At 37.6% G+C, this 26,716-nt stretch overlaps 2 protein-coding genes across 2 annotated transcripts in view; both read right to left on the reverse strand.

The window, feature by feature from the left end:
- The window catches only part of EFHC1 (EF-hand domain (C-terminal) containing 1), a 62,617-nt gene extending 41,312 nt beyond the window's left edge, over positions 1-21,305 (reverse strand). The window contains exons 1-5 of the mRNA XM_008594149.1: positions 21,134-21,305; positions 17,800-18,021; positions 6,890-7,177; positions 3,074-3,223; positions 1,721-1,913 (exon numbers count right to left, since the gene is read on the reverse strand). Coding sequence (XP_008592371.1) covers positions 1,721-1,913; positions 3,074-3,223; positions 6,890-7,177; positions 17,800-18,021; positions 21,134-21,196 — 916 coding nt within the window. The 5' untranslated portion in view covers positions 21,197-21,305. The remainder of the gene's footprint in view (positions 1-1,720; positions 1,914-3,073; positions 3,224-6,889; positions 7,178-17,799; positions 18,022-21,133) is intronic.
- A 2,605-nt stretch (positions 21,306-23,910) lies between these two features.
- PAQR8 (progestin and adipoQ receptor family member VIII) overlaps positions 23,911-26,716 on the reverse strand; it is a 62,843-nt gene continuing 60,037 nt past the window's right edge. Inside the window, exon 2 of the mRNA XM_008594296.1 lies at positions 23,911-24,007. The gene's annotated coding sequence lies outside the window, so the exon portion shown is untranslated. The remainder of the gene's footprint in view (positions 24,008-26,716) is intronic.

The following is a 26,716-nucleotide window of genomic DNA, read 5'->3' on the forward strand; positions in this document are numbered from 1 at the left end:
ATAACTACATAATAAGATAATCTGGTATTACTTTTGTTATTATTTAACAGTTTTGTGTATTTATATGATTTGTCTGCCTAGTGTTACTAGAAGTACCTGAAGGACAGGCATTCTAGGTCTGGGAGTTGAATTTTCATTTTATCTTCCACAGCAGTTAGCACATAAAATGGTTCCCATAACAGATATTTAACTCTTGTTTAACTGAATTTAATAAAATTACCCATTGGACAAATGCCTTTGAGAATTTATTAGACTAAGGCACAGATCCAGTTGTTGCTATTTGAGAATGCAAGATGTGTTAGCAGTTATTCTCATTTTTCAAAAAAAGAGATATTTAATGTGGACTCTCCTAATTTAAAAATTATGACAGTTTTTACTCCCTTTAATCTCTTTTCCAAATCTCAATCTTTCCCTCAAATGCAACCATTCTAATGTGCACCTTTTTGATTATGTACTATGTGTACTCTGTTTTGTGTGTATGTCACATTACACAAATGTTACTGCATTACATATCTCATTTTACTTCCTTTTTTAATATACAGAACTTTTTAAAAGATCTATCCATTTGCTTTCTGTGTACATCTTGTTTATTGCTTCTAACTACTGCATATTAATCAAGATGTACCTTCACCATACTTTTTTTCTCCACACTCTCAATGATGGAGACCTCCAACTCCTTGCCCACAAATAACACTGCACTTTTTAAAAAATACTGTGCAGGTCAAGCAATACAATGTCTAATCTAGACAAACCTCTTGCTCAATACCTGGAATTTCTTATCTTCTAGTTCCCAAAGTATAGTAAAAGGAAAAAAAAATCAATGAAAATATTCACAGAATTTACCCAAACATAAGAGTTGTCTTTACATGTGACCAAGATAACATTTTGTAAGAGAAAATTCTCTTAACTAATAAGTCAGTAACTAAAGCAAGCCTGTTCATCCCAGGAAATAGTGAAGAGCAGGTACCCGATGCCATTTTGTTGCATTCTCACTCTCTAACGTGCTAGGTTATTTTAAATCAGCAAAGAAAAAGCCGGGGTCGACACAATGGTGCTCCACCTGTGTGAGTCACAGACATGCCTTTTCCAATCTCAAGTTGAACCAAATAGAAACTTTCTGTTTAGGAAGTATTTGAGGGCCAGCCCGTGGCTCACTCGGGAGAGTGCGGTGCTGATAACACCAAGGCCGTGGGTTCGGATCCCATATAGGGATGGCCGGTTTGCTCACTGGGTGAGCGTGGTGCTGACAACACCAAGTCAAAGGTTAAGATCCCCTTACGGGTCATCTTTTTTTTAAAAAAAAAAAAAAAAAAAAAAAGGAAGTAGTTGATATGAGAAGCAAAGTCAGGAAAGCATATAAGGAAATGCTAAGCTATATCCTTGAATGAAAACATGCCTGTTTGAAAATGCATTTAAAATCAAACATTAAATTGCTTCAGTTCAGAAGCCTTGCTCACAGCACTTTACATGAATCTCCATGGCCGTTTTGGTTTTGTTTCCTTGAGCTGGGTATCTGTCATCTCTACCAGATGGTCGCAGAGGCATGCCTGGACCAAGGAACAAGTAAAGGAGGGAAGCTGTGGAAAAGCCATTTTCTGAGCACCTAGGAAAACATAGCCAGAGCTTCCCAAGTGAAACGTAATAATCACACTGATTAAGTATCTCCATTGAGATCCAAAAAAAGTCCCAAGTAACAGACGATAAACTGAATCAAACATACTTGCATTCTCCACCAAAACCTTGGGCATGCGCTGACGGTTCATTAGAAGTGGGAAAGGATCTCGCCCATCATTCCGTTCATGAACCTCTCGGATTTCCACTGTATCATCCATAAGATAGTAATGAATGATATAGTTTCGACATTCACCAAACATGCTGTCCGTATCATCCCAGATTGCGTAGAACCGAAGAACCTTTGAGGAATACAAAGTACTGAATTCTAAAAGTGAGAGTTTAACTTAGCTACTTTGGCATTTATATATCAGGCTGAAAAGACTGTGAAGTAATCTCAGATGGTAAACTGAAAAAAAAATTCATCAAATATACTAAAATATCTGAAATTATGTATAAGATGTCAACAGCTGGAAAGAATTAAACAATAGGCTTTTTAAGTTTGTGCCAAGAAAGAAGAGCTCACTTTGATCCCACATATTAGTAAGTGAAGAAGCTGAATTAAAAGAGCAATAAGGTCCTTCATACAGTTAATATATAAATATGTATATTAATAAAGGTACATGTGAATGGCTTATATATAATTATTATGAAAATAATTTTCATTTATTAACCAGTATTTTTTTGGTCCCATCAATACACATCTAGTAACAGTATCAACACAATCTTTAAATACAAAATAATAATAGAGGTATGATTGATATAAATAAAATCCTTAAAAGGCCACACTAGTGCTAGGTAAATTCTGAACTAAAAGTGGTAAAATTTCTGAAAGGAAAAGAACAGAAAAGAAGCATTGAGTGTGATCTATCCCTTTTCTTTTTCCCTTTATTTCAGAAAGGAGAAGACTCAAATCTGCTTATACATATCAGTTCACAAGGGGCAGGATTAGGAAGCCTGGAACAGAGTTGGAAAATGCTTAGAACATTCTGTACTCCAACATTAACATAACATTTAACAGGGAAGCATCTGTAATGGGGTTTCTGTGAAATTAACTATTTTGATATTATAAACCTACAACAGCTTTGATATTTCTCAATAATTCATTTAAGGTTTCCCAAAGGATTCTATGAAACTAACTCATGTTTGGGGGAAGAAACAGTTATCTGGAAATGTAGAGTGGGAAGCAGAGGCAGCTCAGGAATTGCTGTAAGATTTAAGTGTTTGGTGGGATTCACAAGACTTAACTAAACAATCTTCTCTGGACTTCTAATACGAAACCTAGGCATTACCATACGTCTAATCATAGATGAAACCAGAACGATAACACTGTATCCAAATGGTTAAATTATAAATGTAATGTTTCAAAATAGTTACCAATACAGCTACCAAAACAACTTGCCAAAAAACACATGCCAAATTTGAAAATGAATAAACCTACTGAGGTATCTAGGTCACTTACTTGTTTGTCAAAGGTGAGAAACTGTTTGAGTTGATCAAAGTCCGACGGGGTGACATACTTACGAAGAGGCTGTTTCCGGAGTTCAGTGTAAGGATCGAGAACCATCTTCTCTGGTGGATTTAATTCAATTCCTTGACTTTCCAAAAATACCTAAATAATTCAAAATTAATAATGATTTTCTTTCTTAGAGCTTCTTGGATTAAGTAATAAACTGATGGTGTAAAAACAAGTATAATAACAATTTCTATGCCATTGCTCAAGTTAACCATTAGTGTGCAGATTGAGCATGTCTTAGAAGTACTTAGTCTCCAATTGACCCAACTCTATAATACAGATATAATTGATAATTACCGTAAGTATTCTATATTACAAAATTGCTAGGTAATATGCTAAGCTAGTTGGAAGACATGATGTTAAGGTAACTGGATTCAAATATAAATTTAGATCAATCAAATTTAGTTATATATCCAAGAACATGGTAAGTCTTTTTTTTTTTTTTTTTTTAAAAGATGACCGGTAAGGGGATCTTAACCCTTGACTTAGTGTTGTCAGCACCACGCTCAGCCAGTGAGCGAACCGGCCATCCCTATGTGGGATCCGAACCCGGGGCCTTGGTGTTATCAGCACCGCACTCTACCGAGTGAGCCACGGGCCGGCCCAATAAGTCTTAAGATTGCTTACATAAATATACCTGGAACCTAACCAGTGTTTCAAACAACATGTAATTCATATTAAGTACAGAGGCAAGCTGCACAATAGCCAAGTTAAGCTGAAATCATATTCTCAACTTTCCAACTCACTTAAAACAAGTATATGATTAAGTCCCTTCCCCTTACCAAAAAGAAATGAAAGTAGTTATTTTAGACCAGAAAATGTTTTAGTAAAATAGCAAAGACAAACCAAGTGCTCAAATCTCACCAGAAAAAGTTAAGGAAGGCATCTGAATTTGACATAATCTTTAATTTTATTTTGCCAATTATGAATAAACATAGTGCTATTTTCAGTCACTATATCTTTTAATACAACTTGTATTTCATCTTCATAAAAGCACCACAATAAACTGTACCTTTTTTGATAATCAGAACAGAACAATTTCATGATATCTGTTTACATTCTGAACTGGAAATTAACCTAAAATTGGGTTTCTTTAGGGAATTGTGTAGCTTGCTTTTGGACAATTCAACAGAAAATACACAGAACTCAGGGCCAAAATATGTGTATTCTAGTATTAGCTCCACTGCTAACTAACTTGTGATCTTAGTGTTTAAAGTTTTCTTAGGCAGTCTCAATATCTTCTCAATACAAAAATATTATGATCTCTTATTAAAACTACTGAGCTGGACATAATGACTAACAATAAAATTTTCCCTTAAGATAGTGGATTAGAATAGCAGGATTATTGATTGAGGTATTTAATGGGTGTTTTACTCCCTTCTCTTGCTCCCAACAGACCAGGCCCTTTTTAACCTTATCTTAGGGATTCAGACAGGAATGTAGAAGCTTCCTGAAGCTGACTGTTTTTCCTGTCCTTTAGAAAAACCTAAACTCTTTGGAGATATCATTCAAACATGTCCCAGAAAAAGAGGAGAAAAAAAGAGAATGCCTTTGAGGGCAAGAAGAGAGAAAGGGGAAATTCCCCCAGACTGGAAAAGACACAGCTGGTGGGTCTCAGAAGAGCAAGATCCTACACGTGCTCTGTTGCAGTGCTCTGAGCATACGTGCAGCCACAGTCAGGACCATCCAGCATCAGGTATCCTGAATCCCAGGATCTTACTTAGCAACAAAGCATCAGGGAGGTGCCCTTGGTTATTAGACCATCTATGGAACCTGCCTGCATGATACCTTTAGGTATGAGAGTGAGGCTGCTTTCTTGTTATTCTTAGGGCTTGGACTATTTGGCCAAAGCTGAGAGTAAATAGAAACATCAGCTGTTATGAACTGAATGTGTGTCAAATTCATATCTCGAAGCCCTAACTCCCAATTTGACTATTTGGAGATGATAGAGCCTTTAGGAAAGCAATTAAGTTTAAATGAGGTCGTAAGGGTAGGGCCCTGATCAAATAGGTAGAATTAATGTCTTTAGAAGAAGAGACAACAGAGACCTTGCTCTCCTTCTCTCTCCATGTGCATGCACTGGGAAAAAAGCCATGTGAGCACACAGAGAAAGGTCGGCTGTCTGCAAAACAGCAGGAGGACCTTCACTAGAACACAACCATTGTTGGTACCCTAATCGCAGACTTCCAGCTCAGAACTGTGAGAAAATAAATTTCTGCTGTTTAAGCCAGCAAGTCTATGTTTTTTTGTTATGGCAGTCCCAACTAGCTAAGATACCAGCCCAGCTGGATTAACGCTCAAGTTGGTTTTATGTTATTTTTTAAAAACAAAGTAATACTTGTATTTCCTGCACACCAGCCTGTGAAGCAGGATTCGCATCTGCTATACTAGCAATCATATTAGTGTATTAACAAAAAAATTACATTCTAGAGCTATGATTTCTGGAGATTGATTTTTTAATATGTTCAGTCAATTATGTCTATAGGACCAAATATTTATCTGGAACAATGAGGAGGGAGTGAGGAAGGGTGGTGGTGGTGATATATTTAAATAGAGGTGCTTTTTGGTTCAAATCACACCATAAAGACAGCTATCTTCCTTATCCACTCATAGGTCCAGCCTTAATGAAGAACATCGAATTAAATGTGTATAAATTTTAAATCATCATAGGAGCCAACTTCCATCTTAACAGATCAACTGTTGAAAACAATTCAATCTAGTCATCAGTGCCTGAAATACACAGCTCTAGTCAAATGCCAGTTATTATTAAAATGCATTGATCCTCGTTATTCATGTGTTATATATTTGTGTTTGCCTACTTGCTAAAATTAATTTTTAACCCTAAAACAAATACTTGTCACATTATGTAATCGTTCACAGACACTATATCTTTGCTGCTAGAAATATTTTTTAAAACTAAGACAAATTTAGGTTTGATTTCCTAATACTTACACTTTGTAGTAAAGAAAGGTTTTCATATCCTCTATGTATATAACTTTTTAAAAAAGTTGTCTCTATTAAAAAAATCCAAATTTATGAAACAGAGAATATGGAGATCTTTTCTCAATACAGTCATGTATCACTGGGTACATTCTGAGAAATGTATCATTGTGCAAACATCATTGAGTATTTACACAAACCTAGACGGTATAGACCACTACATAGCTCCAGCTCAGTTATAATCTTATGGGACCACCATCATATATGCAATTCATCACTGACCAACATTTGATTAAAAAGTTTTTTCTTTTAAAAATTGTTTTATTTAAGGAATCCTTTAGATAGCAAGTTTTCCTGGGATATAGCAAGTACCATTTACAAAAAAAATATGAATTGCACAAAAAAATGTTAGGATTATATCTGTTGAAAGAGGTACATATTATTTTTATAAATTCAAACTTAAGATTAAAATGTTCAGTGACTCTTCTGTCCCTCCACACTTCCATCCCTCAGGGGTCCTACCTCCCTACTCTCTATTTGAACTGCCATGTGAACTGATTTCTTACCAAATGATTCAGCTATAATGGGAGTTTGATTTTGAGTGAAAATGTATCAATATCATTCTGAAAAAATGGCGTTACTATATAGTGTTGTCATGTATCAGCACATATACACACATAAATACCTGATTAACCTGAATAATAATTCACACAAGAAGGATTACCTGTGTCTTCCTCCCCTTACTCTAATAAATGACATGTATCCTTCCATAAATTAGAATAATGCCTCAAACCCCACAACTTCCAAAAATATATACAATACCTGAGTGAATTGGTCACAGTCAACGATGCGGAAAGTTCTGCCATAAATTGTGATATTTATTCCTCGATTTAGGTCCTTCCAATGGTAATGGTCTCCCTGGTCATTCTTGGCTAGCCGCTGGCGTTTGATGAACTTGCCTTGAGGAATCCCAGAGTTTTCCACAACAGGCTCTATGACAGACATGCTGTCATCTTCTAGGTAGTAGTAAATATTCACTCGACGGATTCGATAATGTTCTTCAGTTGATATAGGAACATCCTCTTGAAAGTAGGCATCAAATTTCAGCACCTATAACATACAATGGAAAGAGAAATGGTATAGAATTAGTCTATTATTGTCACCTAAAAAATATCAAGTACCCTCCTGAAAAGAGAACTACACAGGGAGCTTTGAACACTCATTTCTCCTATCCTCTAAATCAAGAGTTGGCAAACTACAATCAGTGGAACAAATTTACCCTACCACCTATTTTTCACATGACCTGCAAGCTAAGAATGTTTGTTGCATATTGAGATAGTTGAAAAAAATCAAAAGAAGAATAATATTTCACAACACATAGAAATTATACAAGGGTACTTCAAAAAGTTCATGGAAAGATTTGTATTATCTTTTAATTCTATTTTTCGACAAACTTTTTGAAGCAACCCCATATAAAATTCAAATTCTAGTACCCACAAATAATTATGTACATAATTAACACTTATTTGTTATTGGTTGCTACTGTAGATTGGATGCCCCCCAACTTCACTGGAGCTTAAATCCCCACTGTAACTGTTGAGGGTGTGAAATCCTATTATGGTAATTGAAAGGTGGGGCCTTGAAGAGGTGATTAGATTGTAGGACCATGCCACAGTGAATGGATAAATAATGGCAGTCGGGGCATGGTTCTGAGGGTTTGAAAGAAGAGCACACAAGTGGTTAGATTCTCTCTGCTCCACTATTTTCTGCCATGTGAGACCCCTGACATCTGTCACTGTTGCCACCACCAAGACCCTCACCAGATGGGTTCCCTGGACTTTGGACTTCCCACCCTCAGAAACTGTAAGCAATAAATTTCCTTTTCTTTATAAATCACCCAGTTCCACGTATTTCTGCTATAAGCAACAGAAACCGACTAATACAGCTGCTCTCCCATTGCAAGGACGGAGTTCAACAGTTATGATAAAGATATATGGAATGCTACTATAACCTGAATTGTGTTTCCTCAAAATTCATATGTTCAAGTTGTGACCCCCAATATGAATGTATTTGGAGACAGGATTTTTTGGAGGTAATTAAGGTCAGATGAGATTTTAAGGGTAGGACCCCAATCTAATAGGACTGATGGCCCAAGAAGAGAAAGAGAGAGAGATCCCCCTCCCCAACCCTCTACATGCATGCTCTGAGGAAAGACCATGTGAGGATATAACAACAAGGCAGCTGTCTGCTAGCCAGGAAGAGGGCCCTCACCAGAAACCAAATTGGTTGCAATCTTGGTCTTGGACTACAGAATTGAGAAAATAAATTTCTATTGTTTAAGCCACCCAGTCTGTGGTATTTTGTTATGGCATCTCAAGCAAACTAAAACCACTGTGACAACCAAAATATTTACTGTCTGGCCCTTTACAGAAAAAATTTGCTGACATCTGATCTAAATACTCACAGTGTGTGTAGACTATGAATATTTATTGTGCTTGTTCCTTGGTGAGATGGCTTAAAGACCTTAACTCTACTAGCTTCACCTCCATGTCAAAAGTCCCTTTTAGAAATTCTGAAAAGAGTAAAAAATTTTGAACACTAGGACTTTCGGTTTCAAAATGAAAGCGAAGGCTCAAGCCTACTTTTTTAGAAGTGGAGTCCCTTGCAAATGCATATTAATGACACATTTACTCTTATAGACTTTGTATGAATGACTTTCACGTCATCAATCGACCATAAAATCTCTGGAGGGCATGTAAATACTGTCACTGTGCTCAGAAACATATGTATTACACAGAACAAATCGTTGGTCCCCTGGGGAGCACCAGTGTCAATGCGAAGTCAAGATGGCACACCTATCGCACATTAAAAAAAAATAAAAAACAGTATTATAAAAATCATATGGTGACATGCTTTGGGATTAATTTTGAAATTTCTGTTATTTTGTTTCTATTTTTAATATTTCTTTTCAGGGAAAGAATGTATTAAAATGATGCTCTAGGTAGACAGATATTTTTCCCAGACCTCTACTGCCACCAATAAGTGCTTTCTTAATTTCTTTTTCTGCTAGTTCATTGTTGGTGTATATAAATGCTACTGATTTTTGTATATTTTTGTAAATTTAACCAAGGATGTGAATCATCTCTACAATGAAAACTGCAAAACACTAACGAAAGAAATTAAAGACAATACAAAAATAAAAATGGAAAGACATTCCATGTTCATGGATTGGAAGAATTAATGTTGTGAAAATGTCCATATTACCTAAAGCAATCTGCAGATTCAATGCAATCCCTATCAAAATACCAAGACACTCTTGACAGAAATAGAAAAAAAACAATCTTAACATTCAAATGGAACAAAGTACCTCAAATAGCCAAAGCAACCCTGAGCAAAAAGAACAAAGCTTGAGGCATTACACTACCTGACATCCAAAATATACTACAAAGCCCAGTCCTCCTTCCTAAAGTGTTTTCCCCTGTTTTTTGTTTTTAAGAGTTTTATAGTTTTAGGACATATATTTAAGTCTTTAATACAACTTCCAAAACACAGGCAACAAAAGGAAAAATAAACAAATGGGACTATATCAAAATAAAAAGGTTTTATACAGCAAAAGAAATAATTAACAGAGTGAAAAGATAACCTCCAGAGTGGGAGAAAATATTTACAAACTATGCATCCAACAAAGGATTAATATCTAGAACATAAAAGAAACTCAAACAACTTAACAGTAAAAAAAAAAAAAAAAAAAAAAAAAAAAGAACATTAAAAAATGAGCAAAAAAAAAAAAAAAAAAGGCATTTCTCAAAGGAAGATATACGAATGGCCAACAGACACATGAAAAAATGCTCAACATCACTCAGCATCTGAGAAATACAAATCAAAAAACATCTCATCCCAGTTAGACTGGCTATTATCAAAAAGAATAATAAATGCTGGTGAGTATATGCAGAGAAAGGGAAACCCTTATACACTGTTGGTGGGACTGTAAATTGGTACAACCATTATGGAAAATGGTATGGAGGTTCTTCAAACTACCGATAGTAGTTTGCCATATCATCCAGACAATCTCACCACTAGGTATATACTCATAGGAATGGAAATCATCATGTCAAAGGGATATCTGTACTCCCATATTTATTGCAGCTCTATTTACAATACCCAAGAGGTGGAACCAACCTAAATGTCTATCATCAGATGACTGGATAAGGAAAATGTAGAATATTTACATAATGGAATACTACTCTGCAGTAAAAAAAAGGATGAAACATTGCCATTTGCAGCAACATGGATGAACTTAGAGAAAGCTATGTTAAGTGAAATAAGCCGGGCACAGGAAGTGAAATAATCATGTCTTCACTTATAAGTGGGAGCTAAAAAAATAAAAAATAAGTGAATAAAGAAAGAAAGATATAACAATCACAATAATACATTAAACTTTCAAAAGAAGAGAACAGAACTGAGGTTACAAGAGGTGGGAAAGAGGGAGAGAAAGGGGTGGTAAGAGAGGAAATGGTAAAGGGCCATGAAAATCAATTACATGTATGATGTTGAATATACTGATTATCCTGATTTGAACATCACGTTTTGAACACAGTTACTGATATTCAATGCTGTACCCCACAGATATGCACAATCAACTATGTTCCAATAAAAAAATGCAAAAATAAATAATAAAATGTACTTTAATTGTGGTTAAAAATATATATTATATATTATAAATCAATCTATCTATCTACTATCTCTCTATCTATCTCTATCTGTCTATCTATCTATCTATCTATCTATCTATCTATCTATCTATCTATGTATCTATCTATCTATCATCTATCTATCAAAGCTATAGTAACCAAAACAGCATGGTTCTGGCATAAAAACAGTTGAGAAACCAGAAATTAATCCATGTATTTACAGCCAACTGATCTTCAACAAAGGCGCCAAGAACATACATTGAGGACAGGACAACCTCTTCAATAAATGGTGCTGGGGAAACTGAATATCCATGTGTAGAAAAATGAAACCAGACCCCTATGTCTCATCATAAACCAAAATCAACTCAAAATGGATGAAAGACTTAAATCTAAGACCCGAAACTATAAAACTCCCTGAAGAAAACACAGGAGAAACACTTCCAAATGTAGGACTGGGTAAAGACTTTATAAATAAGAACTCAAAAACACAGGCAACAAAAGAAAAAATAAACAATTGGGACTATATCAAACTAAAAAGCTTCTGCACAGCAAAGGAAACAATGAACAAAATGAAAAGACAACCTGAAGAATAGGAAATATATCTGCAAACTATGCATCGGACAAAGGATTGATACCTAGAATACACAAGGAACTCAGATAACTCAGTAGTAAAAAAACCAAATAATTCGATTAAAAAATGGGCAAAGGAGCTGAATAAACATTTCCCAAAAGATATACAAATGGCCAAAAAATACATGAAAAATGCCCAACATCACTAATCATCAGAGAAATGCAAATCAAATCCACACTGAGATATCATCTCATCTCAGTTAGATCAGCTATTATCAAAAAAACCCAGAAAATAACAAATGCTAGCAATAATGCAGAGAAAGGGGAATCCTTATGAACTGTTGGTGGGACTGTAAATTAGTGCAGCCATTATGGAAAACAGTATGGAGTTTTCTCAAACAACTACAGATAGAACTACCATATGACCCAGCAGTCCAACTACTGGGTATATACCCAAAGGAAAGGAAATCATCATGTCATAGGGATACCAGTACTCCCATGTTTACTGCAACTCTATTCAGAATAGCCAACAGTTGGAACCAACCTAAATGTCCATCAACAGATGACTGGATAGGAAAATGTAGTATATGTACACGATGGAATACTACTCAGCCATAAAAAGAATGAAATTCTGCCATGTGCAGCAGCATGTATAAACTTGGAGAAAATTATGTTAACTAAAATAGCCCACCACAGAGAGAGAAATACCAGTCTTCACCCATAAGTGGGAACTAAAAATAAACAAGTAAGTATATATAAACAAACAAAAATAGTAATAAGTTGATCTTTCAGAAAGAGAGAACAGGGGCCGGCCCCGGTGGCGCACTGGATAAGTGCGCCGCTTGGGAAGCGTGGCAGCGCTCCCGCCCGAGGGTTCGGATCCCACATACAGACCGGTTCCCGCTCACTGGCTGAGCGAGGCGCGGGAGCAGCACCGAGGGTTGCGATCCCGTTGCTGGTCCTTGGTCTGGTACAGAGGCAACACTGAGGGTTGCGATCTGTTGCCGGACACGGAAAAAGACAAAAGACAAAAAAAAAAAAAAAAAAAAAAGGAAAGAGAGAACAGAACTGTGGTTACCAAAGTCAGGAAAGGGGAAGGGAAGATATTGAGAGGTTAGTTAATGGACACAAAATAGCTAGATAGGAAAAAATACATACTATTGGAATACAGTTCAGCTAGGCATCTATAATTAACAATAATTTACTGCATGTTATCAAATGGCTAGAAAAGAGGAGATCGAATGTCCTCATCACAAAGAAATGATTAAGTTTTATAATGATACATATTCTAATTACCCTGATTTGATCATCACACATTGTATACATGTACTGAAATATAATTCTGTACCCCACAAATATGTATAATTAACACATTTCAGTAAAAAATAAAAATAAAAACATTTTAAAATCCAAATGATAATGAGTTATTTAAAAGCAAACCTTCTAAACTACGCCATATGATCAGTATGGATTAATCCTCATCTTTCCTTGTGCATCTATAGAGCTGAACGGTGACATGTCATTTTGTAAAATTAAAAAATTCCTTTGAAGCAAAGAAAGACCAAATAACATGCATTTCGGTTTTGCTTTATATTCATTTTAATACGTTCAGATTCTGTAGGGAAAAGAAGTAACTGATTATGTATATACAGTATTTGGTACTCATCTAAGAAACTGATTATTCAATTAACTAGGGAACCAAATCCTCAGGTTCTCTGGTTATTTGGGAGTTCACTGTCTGACATAAACTGTAAGTGATAAAAAGATTACCTATTAAAACACCCCTTAGAAGTTCTTCTGTCTGTACATTTATTTCTGATCATCCAATATGTATCAGTTTGTCCAGTAAAGTACTTGGGTTTCCTCTGGCACATGATCTATATATATGGCTAAAACAACATATTTTCAACATGTAATCCATGTTTACAGAGAGCCAAGCTAATATGTGAGGTATCAGGTAAGGAATAAGATAGTACTTATTTGATTGTTAATCAAAAAAGCACTTATTTACTTATTAAAAATGAATTAAGAGTTCTGTGCTCCTCCCATAAAGAAATGACTGGGAAAGAATTTAATACAGAAAACCTCTTTAGCAAGTAGTTGGGATAACATAAACTTTCCCAGGTAGAATAAGAATTTGATATATTATATAGAAAGGAAGAAAAAATAGCATTTTTGTACTGTGTTTAAAAATGTATTTTTCAGGGAGTTTTAAAACTGGCTGGCCTCCTAGTTATCATATATTCTAACCTTCTGAGTTTACAGTTGAGGAAATTAGAGATTATGACTTTCCAAGGTTACAACGCTTGTTGGTAGAAGACTCAGAATTAGAACCCAGGTCTCCTAACTCCCAGGAAGTGCTTAAAATGGCACAATAAACATGTAAATATTTGTATTTACTTCAAGATGGGGGAGGAGAGATGCCAAATAAATATTTCCATATCATACACAATTATAAAAAGCCTAGTCACATTTTTTATTTCAGTATATGCATGTGTGTTGCATGTTCAGTTTTCAACAGTGACACAGACAAGAAATTAATTTTGTTAAATAATTATTCATCTTATTTTTAAACTAATATATATTGAGCACCAATTATAGAATAAACCAAAGAAGTCCTTGCCCTCGTGAAGTGTACACTCAGGTGGGGCAGATGAACATGAAACAAATCAGCAATACAAAGTGTAATATAGTACTGTGAAGAAAACAAAGAAAGGGAAGTGACAGAGAAAAACAGAAAGGGACTGCCTTAGTAGAGAGGACAGGAAAAGCCACATTGAAAGATGAGAGGAAGTCAGCCACTTAAGGACGGAGGGAAAGCTATTCCAGATAGAGGGAACAGCATGTGCAAAGGCCCTGAAGTGGAAAAGTGCTGCAATTTCAAGAATATAAAGAAAAATAAATCCAATGTGGTTGAATCACAGTAAGTGAGGAAAAGAGGGGCTTAAGACGAGGATGGGGAAACAGTAGGGGGGGCCAACTCCAGTAGAGCTATAAGAAACCTATAGAGTTGGACCTTATTCTATATACAATGGGGAAGCCGTGGAAGTGATTTATATCTGTATGTGACATAATCTGATTTTTAAAGAATAAGCCTGGCTACTCTACAGAAAATGAATTTATAATAATAGTAGAGATGGAAATAAGTGGATGGATTACTTATATATTTTATAGGTAGAAATGACAGAGCTTGTTATTAGATGTGGGTTGCAAAGGAAAAGAAGAATCAAAGATGACTTTAAGTTGGGGGCTAGTACAGCTAGATGCATAGTGGTAACATTTTCTATATTGGTTAAGAAAGCCTGAAGGCATTTTCCCAGAGAAATGACACAATCAGAGCTATGCTCTGGGGAATAAACCAGGCAGTAGGTAGACCTGTTATGAGCATAAGTACTAAGTATGAGCCTAATACAACAGTTAAATGGTCATATTGCTTGTTTGAAATATAATAGTGGTAGAGGAAATGAAAGTGAAAAATGCTTGACTTGGCAACTCATTGAATGTGGGAAGTAACAGGAAAAAAGCCAAAGATGGCTCATGTTTCAAGCTTGAATAACCGGGTAGAACCAAACAGGAACAGCATAGCTATGGAGAAAAGTGATGAGTTGAGTTAGAGACATATAGAACTTGAGGTGTCAACAGCTCATCCAGATGAAGACATCCCATGGGCAGGGGGACATAGGTCTGGAGTTGACAGTTGTCTACACTGAGGTGATAGATGAAACCATAAAAGTGGGTAAGATTTCTGAAGAAGACGGTATAAAGAATGAGAACAGTACCTAGAAAACGCTTACAGTTAAGAAGTAAAAGGAGGGGGCCGGCCCGTGGCTCACTTGGGAGAGTGTGGTGCTGACAACACCAAGGCCACGGGTTCGGATTCCTATACAGGGATGGCCGGTTGGCTCACTTGGGAGAACGTGGTGCTGACAACACCAAGTCGGGGGTAAGATCCCCTTACCAGTCATCTTTAAAAAAAAAAAAAAGAAGAAGTAAAAAAGAGGAAGGGAGGCCAGAGAAAGAGCAACCAGATAGAGAGGAGGAGGAAAACCAGGAGAGTGAAGGGTCATGAGAGCAAAGAACAGAGTTTCGAGAAGGAGGTTGACAGTGTTAGATGTTGCGAACAGGTCAAAGAGAATGCTGGCAAAGTAAACCTCTCTAGATGTGGCAAAAAGGACAACACTTGGCTACCTAGGAAAAAGGAGTTTGGGGCTTGAGGGTGTGGAGAAGTCATATTGCAAGTGATCTGACAGTCAAGTGAGGAATAAAGTTCTCTCGCTTGAAGGAGTCACAAGATAGAAAGAGGGTTTTTTAGAACAGGATAATAGAACCCTAGCTAGAGAAGCAGTCACTAGAGTGTTTGAAATAGAAATAGTACAAATATGGAAGATGAAAAAGATGAAAGAAGAAAAACATCAGGAACACAGAGTGGGAAGTTAGCCTGGGAAAGAGAAAACAGCGGGTGATGGTAGAGAGAATTATATACGAGCAAGGAGAAAAGATGAGGGCACTCATAGTAGATGTCCTGGTCTCTATCACCCAAGTAAGAAATGACGTTATATTCTGACTAGGAGACAGTCCCAGGAATGCCCAAAATACAGACGAATATGTTGGCTACTAAGTGGACCTCTAGGTATTCCTAAAAAATTTTGAACTGATTTAATTTTAAAAAACCATAATTCCTTATTGCAAACAAACAAAACAACTTAGTTTCAAAACCATGCATTTGACTACTCTCTATCTCATTATCTATGCTAATGATCATTTATCTAGAAATTGTGATAATCCAAGTAAAAGAAATTGGAAAATAAAAATTTAAATAATATTTTTCATGTACACTATCCTTAAACAAATGAATTATGAACAATATTTAAAAAGTATAAATTATGTAATGACAATTAGGGTAAAATAACATAGAAAAACAAAAATAGCCTATTTCCTCTCAGGCACAATTTCTTCCTTTCTGAATTTTATTAATACTTTCTTATGACATATATCACTTTATCACTTTCTACTTTATAACAGTTATTTGCTCATCTTTTAAGTAAAAATTGAATATAGCTGGATTTATATCTTGATAAATTGTTAAATGTCTATCCCACTTCTCTTTTATATTTTCACCGCCTCACTTCTCTACTGATTTTGCAGTGCCTGTTACAGCTATGTATAAACAACAATAAACAACAAGCAAAAGGAAAAGATACACCCACTATACAATTTATACTGTTTAGTGGATATTTAGGTTCAGCCTATAAATGAATATGTGAATGTGTTCCTATAAATAAATTAACTGAGATGGGAAAGAGGAGATGATATGGATTCTGGTTGATATTAAATATTTTTAAAAACTGCGCATTAATATAAATGACATAGTTTCTCCTCAGCCTCTAGCTTACAATAGATATTCAATAAAAGTTGGCTGGATGGATAAAAATATTATAGACATTTGGGGCCAGCCCGTGGATCACTCGGTAGAGTGCAGTGCTGATAACACCAAGGCCACGGGTTTGGATCCTATATAAGGATGGCCGGTTTGCTCACTGGCTGAGCGTGGTGCTGACAACACCAAGCCAAGGGTTGAGATCCCCTTACCGGACATCTTTTAAAAAAAAAATATTATAGACATTTAATAGAAATAATAAAATGAAAATTAAGATCCAAAAAAGGAGAAAGAAAACAGGCTAGGAATAAATTAAGAATTCTAATTTATAAAACCTCATCAGTAGTCCTCAGACCCAGATATAGATAAAAGTAATCTGGAAATTAGAATCGATGAGGGTTGGAATGAAGTCTGAGTTTCTTAAAAGTCTCACCACTGATTCTGCTGCATAGCTAGCACTAGGATTATCTCGTTTTAGTAAAAAGAGGAGGCTCATTTGATGAGGAAAAGCAAGGTAATGTCAACAGATGAAAACAAGACAACATATATTGCAAAAACATGGGTAAATGAGAAACAAACAAAAATGTTATACCATCCTTTGGTTATGTAATATCAAACCTTAAATGTTCGCTGAAAAACAAAAACTTATGGAGACACCTTGGAGAAAACTGACAATAGAGGGGAAAACTGACAATAGAGGGAGTCATTGTTTCCATGATGATATTCTGCATTTAATAGACGTTAAGGATTTGTGATAATTACAAAATACAGTACTTTAAAACAGCAGAAAACATAGTGCAGGTAAACAGAGCAATACAAGCTCAAGAATTCAGAACTCATCCAATTTTTCTTTAACTGTATTTAGAAAATATTCCAATGAGTCTACAGGGAATTACTTTCTGTAATCGGCTTCCTGACTAAAGAAAGCCTCTTTCAAGCCTGAGTTCAGCTGTCTATGACTAAGGGTTGAGGCATTTGAACAATTTTCTCCTCAGAGCACTCTGGGAATCCTGTGGTTTACTGTTAACTTTTCTACAAGCAGTTGGCTCTAAAACATTTTAATTCAAGGAGTACTTTAAAATGCCGGATGATACCTTTTTGTCAAAAGCTACATGCGCAGGAATAAAATCTGCAGGTGGGGCCTGCTTAGGTTGGCCATAAGTTAGAATTGGTGCCTTACTGGCCAACTCATCCAGCTCAGCCTGGGACAGCTGGTTGAACTGGAGCCGTTCCCCACCTATCCCGACTGTTGGACGCCGAGCAATTGCATAGCCATTCCTGTAGCCCAGCGTCTGGCTTCTATGGAAGGCTGTTTTCTGAAAAAGAAAAGAAATATATCATTAATAACATTATACAAATATTTGTTAGATAAAGCAGCTAACTTAAAAAAAAATCATAACAAACCTTTGCTAATAAACATCACGAAACTTACCTCAAAAAGTTTACTTACAATAAAAGGTTCTCTATTTTAAGCTAAAGCACTTGGGCAGGGACAAGGAGGGAAGTAGCCACATAAGTTTAAAATAAAATTTAAAGCCCTGCTCTGTAATACCCAATTTAACTACCAGTTCACCTTACATGAGAGACTAAAATAATGTTTCATCTATATCCTTAATTTTTCACTAGTCTTCCCATGTTTTTCATCTTATCTGATGATCATGAACCATGGAACCCTGAAGATCTGGTTCTGTTTTTTCATTTTCACCTGCAGTGAAAAGCCCTTCTTGTTACAGGGACACTACTATGTTCATACGACTCTTTGGAAAGCAACTGGATAGTATATATTTAAAGTTTTGAATATAATAACTCCACTCCTGATCATTTATTTTAAGGATATAATCCAAAATTACAGGAAAAAAACTATATGCCTGAAGCTGTCCATTACAATGTTAATTACAATCGTTAAATGTTGGAAACAATCTAAAAGACAAACGTGTAAGTTAATGATGGAAAACTCACTCAATAGACTATTGTGCAGCTATTAAAATATTGGTTTTAAAGACCAGGTGGTAACCTGGGGAAAATGTTTATGATTTAATAAACCCAAAAAAGCAACAAAAAATTATACATATACTATAATTACAAGCATGCAAACATGTGCATAAAAAGAGACTTTCTTGGCAAACAACATCCTCTGTCTGTATTATATGTTCCTAAATTACACTGATCTTTTACAATGAACACATTTATATTGGCAGTTGAAAAAAATAAAAGGTTAAATTAAAAAAAGAATAGATTAGAAAGACAAATTAGAGGTTATGTTAATTTGACAGTTTTCCTTTTTCTGTTCTTTGTAATGTGAGGTTATTTGCAAAATTTTATATATATAATATTTAATCATATATAATTATATATATAATTTAGGATTAATCATAAATATATTTTTATTTTAAAAAGACTACTTGCCTACATTCTAATTTTTTTGGAGCCCAGCCTACCATCTTTCAAGATCTGTGCACTGACATGAAAGGTGTGATAGATTAAACTTCTTTTGCTAAAAGAGTTACAAACTGTGGACTTTTTTTAAAGGATCATGTGCCCAGGGTCACAAGTCAGTTGGCAAGAACTGCTCCAGGTGTATAATACACATGACAGAACAAAATGAGCTGAGTAGACTTCCTCACTGGTAACCTGTGTAACTTCAAGCTCCTCTTCTTCCACCTCTAAGGAAAGAAGCAAGATCAGCGACTTCAGTTTGCTTTCCCTGTGTTGGACAGATGCCTCTACCATCACTCAGCTCTGACTCATGGGCACTCCAAGCAAGGCAACCTCAAGCCTCTGCACCCCTCTTATTCATCATGGTTCACCTTCGGAGTGCCTTTAGAGTTACACATACCTAGTCCTTCACAGCTGAAGACATAGTGACCATGTTTTTCAAATTCCAAATAAGGCAAATTAGTTGACCAGTTTATTTGGCCAGTAAATTTAAAATACGAAACATGTCCAATGCACAGTTCTTCTTAATTGTAGTATCGCAATATATGTCTTTAGAGCTTGGCACTTCCATCCACACCTCTGTAATACCCTAAATCAACTCACACCTGCCTCGTGAGTAACCCACATTCACCAACACCAAAAGTATAAGCTAATCCTGTACAGGTCTGGAAAGTGCTTATAACATTTTCTAAATATCATAAAACTAAAAAGTCCACTGAAACTAAAAATCTGATTCCATGTCTTAATGCAGAAATAATTAGGAAGAGATTCAGAATTCATATTGTTTTCACCAAACTCTCAATTTCAACTTAAATTCATTCTCCCCCCAAAAATAAATTGACTAAATATTTTATTTTAACTTTGTGAACATGGATGGAAACTTGGAGTTTAAATTACTAAGCTATACAAATATAAATTATTGTTGGCTCATCTACATAATCACTCTACTGAATCGCAATATCTGTTTTCCAGAACATATATTTCAGTAACTCTGTTAGAATTAAAACAAATACTAAATAATTGTAAGAATTAAGCTATGTCAGGAGGGAGAAAAAGAACCCAAGTTGCTGCTGCTGCAATTTTATCTAGAGAACGTGATTAAAACCACCTAAGGTTGAGGCAAGGAAGAAAATAAAATCTAAACAGTAATCTTTTACAAAAATGTTAGTGTGAAAAAGATGGGGTAGGGGAAGAGAAAACAGCAACTAATCAATTGTGGTTGAGGAAACTGGAATGGGATATCTCCTACAAAGCAGGGAAGGATGGTTTGGGAGAAAGATGGGCAAGTTTTGAAGACAAACCACAATGGAGAAAGAAAACAGGAATGGGGAGAGAGAGGGACTAGATTGTACAAAAGACAGAAGCTAGAGAGAAAAGGGTTGGGGTTAGATAGAAGCATAAACAAGAAGGGTGGAGACTGCGGAAAAGGATCCGGCAGAAAGAAGAGAATAAGTGGAAACGGCACACATACAAGACAGGAAATAGTGCTGGAAGTAGGAGAAATCACTGGATCGAGGATTCAGAAGAGGAAGGAGGTGGGGCGACAATGATGGGCCTGGGGAGAGTGGTAGGATGGGGCTATGGGAACGAAGATGAAGTGGAGACAGTCTATGGGGGGTAGAGCAGGGATCTGGGCAGGACAGGCTATGTTATAAGAGAATGAGCTAGAGAGAGGGCAGGGGGTTGGAGGAGCAGACCAGCAAGTAAGAATCCGGCTGGGGGTGAGAACAAAGAAGGAGCCAACAGACTGCTAAGATGGAGTAGAAAAACCAAAGACATTTGGAGCGGAGGGCAAAGGATGGGGGAGAGAGGATGAGGCTGGGTGGGAGAGGACGACAGAGCCTCGGCGGAGAAGAAACTGGGTCGGGGCAGAGGACAGGTTTGAAGGGGGAACAGACTTGGGTGGAGGAGAATAGAGGTGCACGAAGCGGCGAGCCCTAAGGGGCGGCCGGGAGGTGGGGACAGATGGGGGTTGGGCACATACGTCCTCACCGTGGAGTCCTTAAAGGACGTGCCCGGGAGAAAGGGCAGGCCGTGCACGGGGTTGGACACCATAGCAGTCGGTATCGCCGCCGCCACCCAGGTCCGGCTTGGTCCTCTCCGGTTGCCCTGGAGACGAGTCGCATTTGTTGGCCCAGCCAGGCTCCATGGTAACGCTAAACAACCCAAGTGCCCGCTAGTGGAGGGCGGGGCCTGAGGCGCAGGCTTCATAGGTCTGCGCTTGCGCCGCCCGCGGGACTCCGAGTTCTCGCGGTAAGGTGCCTGCGGCTGCGGGGCGCGGCTAGTGGGCGTTCCGGAGCTGGCTCCGCCCCTCCTGCTTCGCCCCCGTCCCCCCCACCCCCAGAAGATGAGACCTGAGAGCTGTGGGGCGGGGTCGGGGGACGTATTGGGATGCTGAAGCTTTCGCAGTGGCCGTGAGGTCCGGGCTCAGAGCAGGTCCTTAGATGGGTTGCAGAGGCAGGGACGTTCTTTTCTCTCCTCCACCCCAGTCCTCTCCAGTCTTACCTCACGCCGCCGGCGCTGTCAGTTCAGGCATTCTTTTACTCCGGCTCTGGGAAAAGGGCTCCAGTCCCAGTTCACACAGAAGTGTAAATGGTTGATCCGGATGAAAGTGTTATTTACCCCAGACCCATGCTTCTTGGGGGCAGGGGCTGGGTATTATTCATGATTGTATTTCTGTTGTTAGGGGATGGTCAGTGAACCAATTGCAGCCATCTCTTCCCTAATCCACCCACTGGCACATTATCTCTCCCCCCACGCCTTCAACTTTCTTTAGTCTACTGTCAATCCCTGCAGCTCAGCACCCTCCCCATTCTTGCAGGCCTGGCCTTAAGTATTTGCTGCAGGACAGGGTGCTCAATATTTGTTGACTGAAGATCTGGAGGTTGCTCATCTCAATCTCGGATTTATAGCTGCAGCTGCAATGAAAAGATTAGAACCACAAGGGGAAACGCAGCTCCTTCAAAGAGAAAGGCTAAGTCATGAGAAAGAAGTGAATAAGCTAAGTGAAATGAAATATTATCAGCATCCTAGGTGCTTTTTACATAACTTGCTTAAATTATTTTCCTTAAAAGATATATAATCCTATTCCTGAAACATTTTCAGGAAAAAAAGAAAGAAAGAAAGCTATCTATCAGTGCTGAGAAGCTTAAAAATAAAAAAAGTAAACAACCCCCAGTTGCCCGGAGATTTGGATTCATTAGGTCTGAAGCGTGGCCCAGGAATCTGATTTTTAGAACAAGTATTTCTGATGAGCCAGTTTAGGAACATAGTAGGCGTATCTCTGTGTTGTGCGTAGTTTCCTGCCAACACAGACAGCAACTTTATTTCATTGCTGTTTGTCAGAGAGCAAATCCTGCTGTTGGGTTTCACTAATTGGTGTGAAATTCAGGGGCCCGGGAAAGGAATGAACTAAGTGGCACCTGAAGCAGTTATTGATGCCTGTCTTCCACACCCTAACCAAAGAGTTTCTTTTCTACCAACTCTTCCTCTCCCCTTACTACTTCTGTTTCCTGTTTTTGTCCTTTTTTAAAGTTTTTTTTTTCTTTTCATTTTCTGCTGGTACATTAAAAAAACAAAAAAACCCTTCAAATAATTGGTAAGCATCGTTGAAGTTACCATAAAAGTACTTGTCCATTGCATTATATTTTAGCCACTAAACTAGGATGGAAGCCAGCCACTGGGCGAATATATCAAGTTGGCAGTTTCAACCTTTCAAAGAGAAGGTGCCTTTCCCACTTCTCTACACCTCACTGAAGATGATTTCTCAGAATCACTGATAACTATAATTCTTGGCGAGTCTTCATGATAACCTTAAACTCCTACAAGTTATATGATCCCTCCCTCCCCACTCGCTTAATAAAAGTAAATCCCATGGCATTAAGACACACTTCGAAGAGCCCTTCTTGACCAACTACATGGTTGCACTTAGATCTATAATCCCTGGGTTGGGTAGGGAAGGAGCTTGTGCGGCTGAAAAGGTTGAGTCATGCCTGAGTCTATTGTCCGTTGCGGCATCTGTTTCTGTGTGAGGAGTGCCCTCTGCTCAGATGTCTTTCTTTCCCAGAAGAGCATGCCAGTTACATGGTTAATGGAGTGTGTTTTTACTACTTTCAGACCTGGAAACACATGGTGAAGAAAACTTCTGTTGTCTATGGCCTTGTAAAAGTGCCATCACCTCTGAGGAGGGGAAACAGTGTTGCATCAATGCTGAAAAGCACAGGGACAGGTCAGTGAAAAAAAGGAAAAAAAAAAAAGGCAGGGCTTCAGAAAACTGCCTGGACCCTGAGAAGGTTTGGTATGATTAAGAGTTTATATCTCATTTCTCTAAAACATGACCACTCAGCTCGTATTGCACTTCAGTTTGTACCCACCATTTCCCACCTCGTGGAATACATAGGAGGGGGCAGGAACCTGACTAACCCTGACAGCTGAAGTAAAAAGTGCCATGATTGAAAGGTTGTTTGCATAAAGCCTAGACTCAGAACACCACATAGATGTTGCATAATTTTAGCTGGTGTTTCAAAGCTTAAGGAATGGAAAAAAAGGAAAGGTTAGGCTGCCAGCAGCCAAGCCTGAGAGAGAGCCCCCTGCTAGCTGACATCTCGCAGGGGGTCCTGATGGGAGATGTCCTGATGGGACAGGCCACAGGCAGTCGCCTAAAATAAATGTCTCCTCTTTCAGCATTTTGCCCAGAGCTAGCTTTCCCCAGAATTTGTTTTCAATACTGTAATATTTTTATTCTTCAGTAGCTAAATTCACAGGGCAGGTAACAAAAAGCTGTGTGAGCTTGTGTCCAGGATTATTTCTGCGGTGATTTTGGTGTTCTCCCTCTCTCTGCTGGACGAAAATGGTACTGCATGATTTCTGGAAAACAAAAACCAAAACACCCAATTACAGATCCGCAGGTGTGCAAGTACTGGGGGTGTGGTGAGTGTGTAAATATGGAGATAACACGGCCGCCAAAGGAGTGTACCTCAGTCACAGTACTGTCTAGCACTCATTTCCATTACTCCGTGGTCTCTGGAATCTCTTCTAAAAAGAGGGCCCCATCAACCACTTTGATCTTTGTAAAGTATGGGAAAAGGAGAAAGAAATATCCAGTGATTTTCAAGCAGACTCTGGAGCAGATTTAGAATCTTTATTTGACACAAAAATTATGCAATTTGGGTTGAGACTGTTTCAGTCTTGCTGTGGGCTCCTACCTAGGGTTTGGAAAACCCTGTATTTCTGCTGCTTTGCCGTCCCTTAAGTCAAACCCATTCAGTTGTAATTCTCTTACCTCATCAAAGCTTATCGCAGGATATAAGCTTCATAAGAACAGATTTTGTGTTTTTTCATTGTCATTTTCCTAGTTCCCATCACAGTGCCTGGCACCTCACAGGTACTCATTAAACAGCTGTAAAATGACTGACCAAGTAAATGAGTGAATGGGAACTCAGAGATCACCTGGTAAAGTATTTTTTAAACTGCCAAAGGATCCCTGTTAGTAGTTCTTAAAATCAACTTAATGGATTGTGACCAGAACCAGAAATTTTTAAAAAGGGGAATAGAATAGATATTATCAGGATGCATCCCATGTTGTATGGGTAAGAATAATTCAGTGAAAATGTTTTCAAGATATAGAAGTATACATACACATTCATGTTGTTAGTAATTATCGCAGTCACAGTCAAAAAGCAAAAGCTTGGAAAGTGATTGACACAGTCCATCCCGTTCATTTTGTTAATGAGAAATTCCAAGACTAAAAAAGATTAAGGAACCATTGTTTAATGACTTGTTCCCAGTTGAGTACTTCTTACACTCTACCTCAGTACAGGATAGGGAGTGAATCCATTAATTCAGGTAAATGGCAACTTTGAAACAAGAGGGAAATAACTTTGATACCCCCTTTCCCATTGCACATCTCAAACTATTCTTCCTTTTTCCCTTTCATGCAGCCTGGAATAGAAAATGAAATACAGGATAGGATCCTGAGAGACATATTGTTGTCTTTACTGTGTTATGAATATTTGTGTGAGCATGGACAACTTATCTACATGAGTCTCCTGTTTTTCGTCTCTAAAATGAGAAGCCTAGACCAGAGTTAATGATCACTAACCACTTTTGGGTCATGGGATCAATCTGAAAATCCTGTAAAAGCTGTGGACTCTGGCTCCTCAAAACACAAATACGTACAGATTTTTCTCACAATTCCATGGAGTTAATGAGTGAGCTCCAGTACATCTAGGAATGACTTTATTGAGCACTCCTCTCTCTGAAATTTACGGAAAAATAAGTCCTTTATATAGATCCCAAAGGCAGAAAGATGTAGTGCTTAAGAGTATGGACTATAGGAAGCTCTCAGGACAAATTACTCTGTTTTGCCAACAAATGAATTGTTAAAGGGGGAAAAAAAAAACTGATAGAAGGGGAACCTATAGATTAAAAAGGATTCAAGTAACAAGTCAACTAATTATAATGTGCAGGCCCCATTGGGACCCTGATTCAAATATACCGTAAAATAATTATGACATTTATAAGACCATTGGAATTTAAACACTGGATATTTGATGATGGTAAGGAATTGTTCTTCAGGTTTTTTTTAGGCATGGTGAAGGTTTTGTGGTTTTGCTTTAAAAGTCTTCATCTTTTAATGGTACATAAACAAGCCTGTTTTATGGAGAAAATTATATGATGTCTCGGATTTATTTCAAAATAATATGGAAAGGAGCAAGGGGATAGGGATATAGATTAAACTAGATTGCCTGCAAGTTGATAATTGCTAACATGATTACATGGGAATTCATTATACAATTCTGTCTACTTTTGTATATCTTTGAGGTTTTCCATAATAAAAAGGTAAAATTAAAAAAAAAAAAAGTATGGACTCTGGAGCCAGACTGTGGAGGTACAAATCCTGATTCTATCACTTACAGCTCTGTGACTCTGGAAGTTTCTAAACCTTCCTTATACATAAACAAGGATAATAATAATTATTCCCAATTCATAAGGTTGTTGTGAATATTAAATGAGTTAATATACCAGCACTTAAAATAGCACCTGGCACATAGTAAGCACTTAATGACTGTTTGCTATTACCATTGTTTGAATAGACAGTTTGGAGAGTGACCGGGGACTACAAAAACTGTGGATTATCAATTAAAGACAGATTGAGATAAAAAGCAGGGAGGGAAAGGGGAAGAGTGTGTCTGGCATTTTAAAGACTGTGCAGCATTTATTTTATTTTTATTTTTTATTTTTTATTTTTTTTCCCTTTTTGTCTTTTTTTGTGACCAGTAATGGGATCGCAACCCTTGTTGTTGCGCCCGCACCGCGCTCAACCAGTGAGTGGACCGGTCTCTATATAGGATCCGAACCCTCGGCGGGCGCGCCGCCCTCTACCGAGTGCGCCACAGGGCCGGCCCCTGTGCAGCATTTAGAAGGGCTGGACATGCATGACTTGTCTTTTTTTTTTGCGTGACTTGTCTTTCATTTTACCCCAACTCTATGCCCAACGCTACATAAACATCTCTCTCTCTCTCTCTCTCACACACACACACACACACACACACACACACACACACACACACACAC

The sequence above is a fragment of the Galeopterus variegatus genome, unplaced genomic scaffold (assembly GCF_000696425.1).
Source record: "Galeopterus variegatus unplaced genomic scaffold, G_variegatus-3.0.2 Scaffold13, whole genome shotgun sequence".
Lineage (NCBI taxonomy): Eukaryota > Metazoa > Chordata > Mammalia > Dermoptera > Cynocephalidae > Galeopterus > Galeopterus variegatus.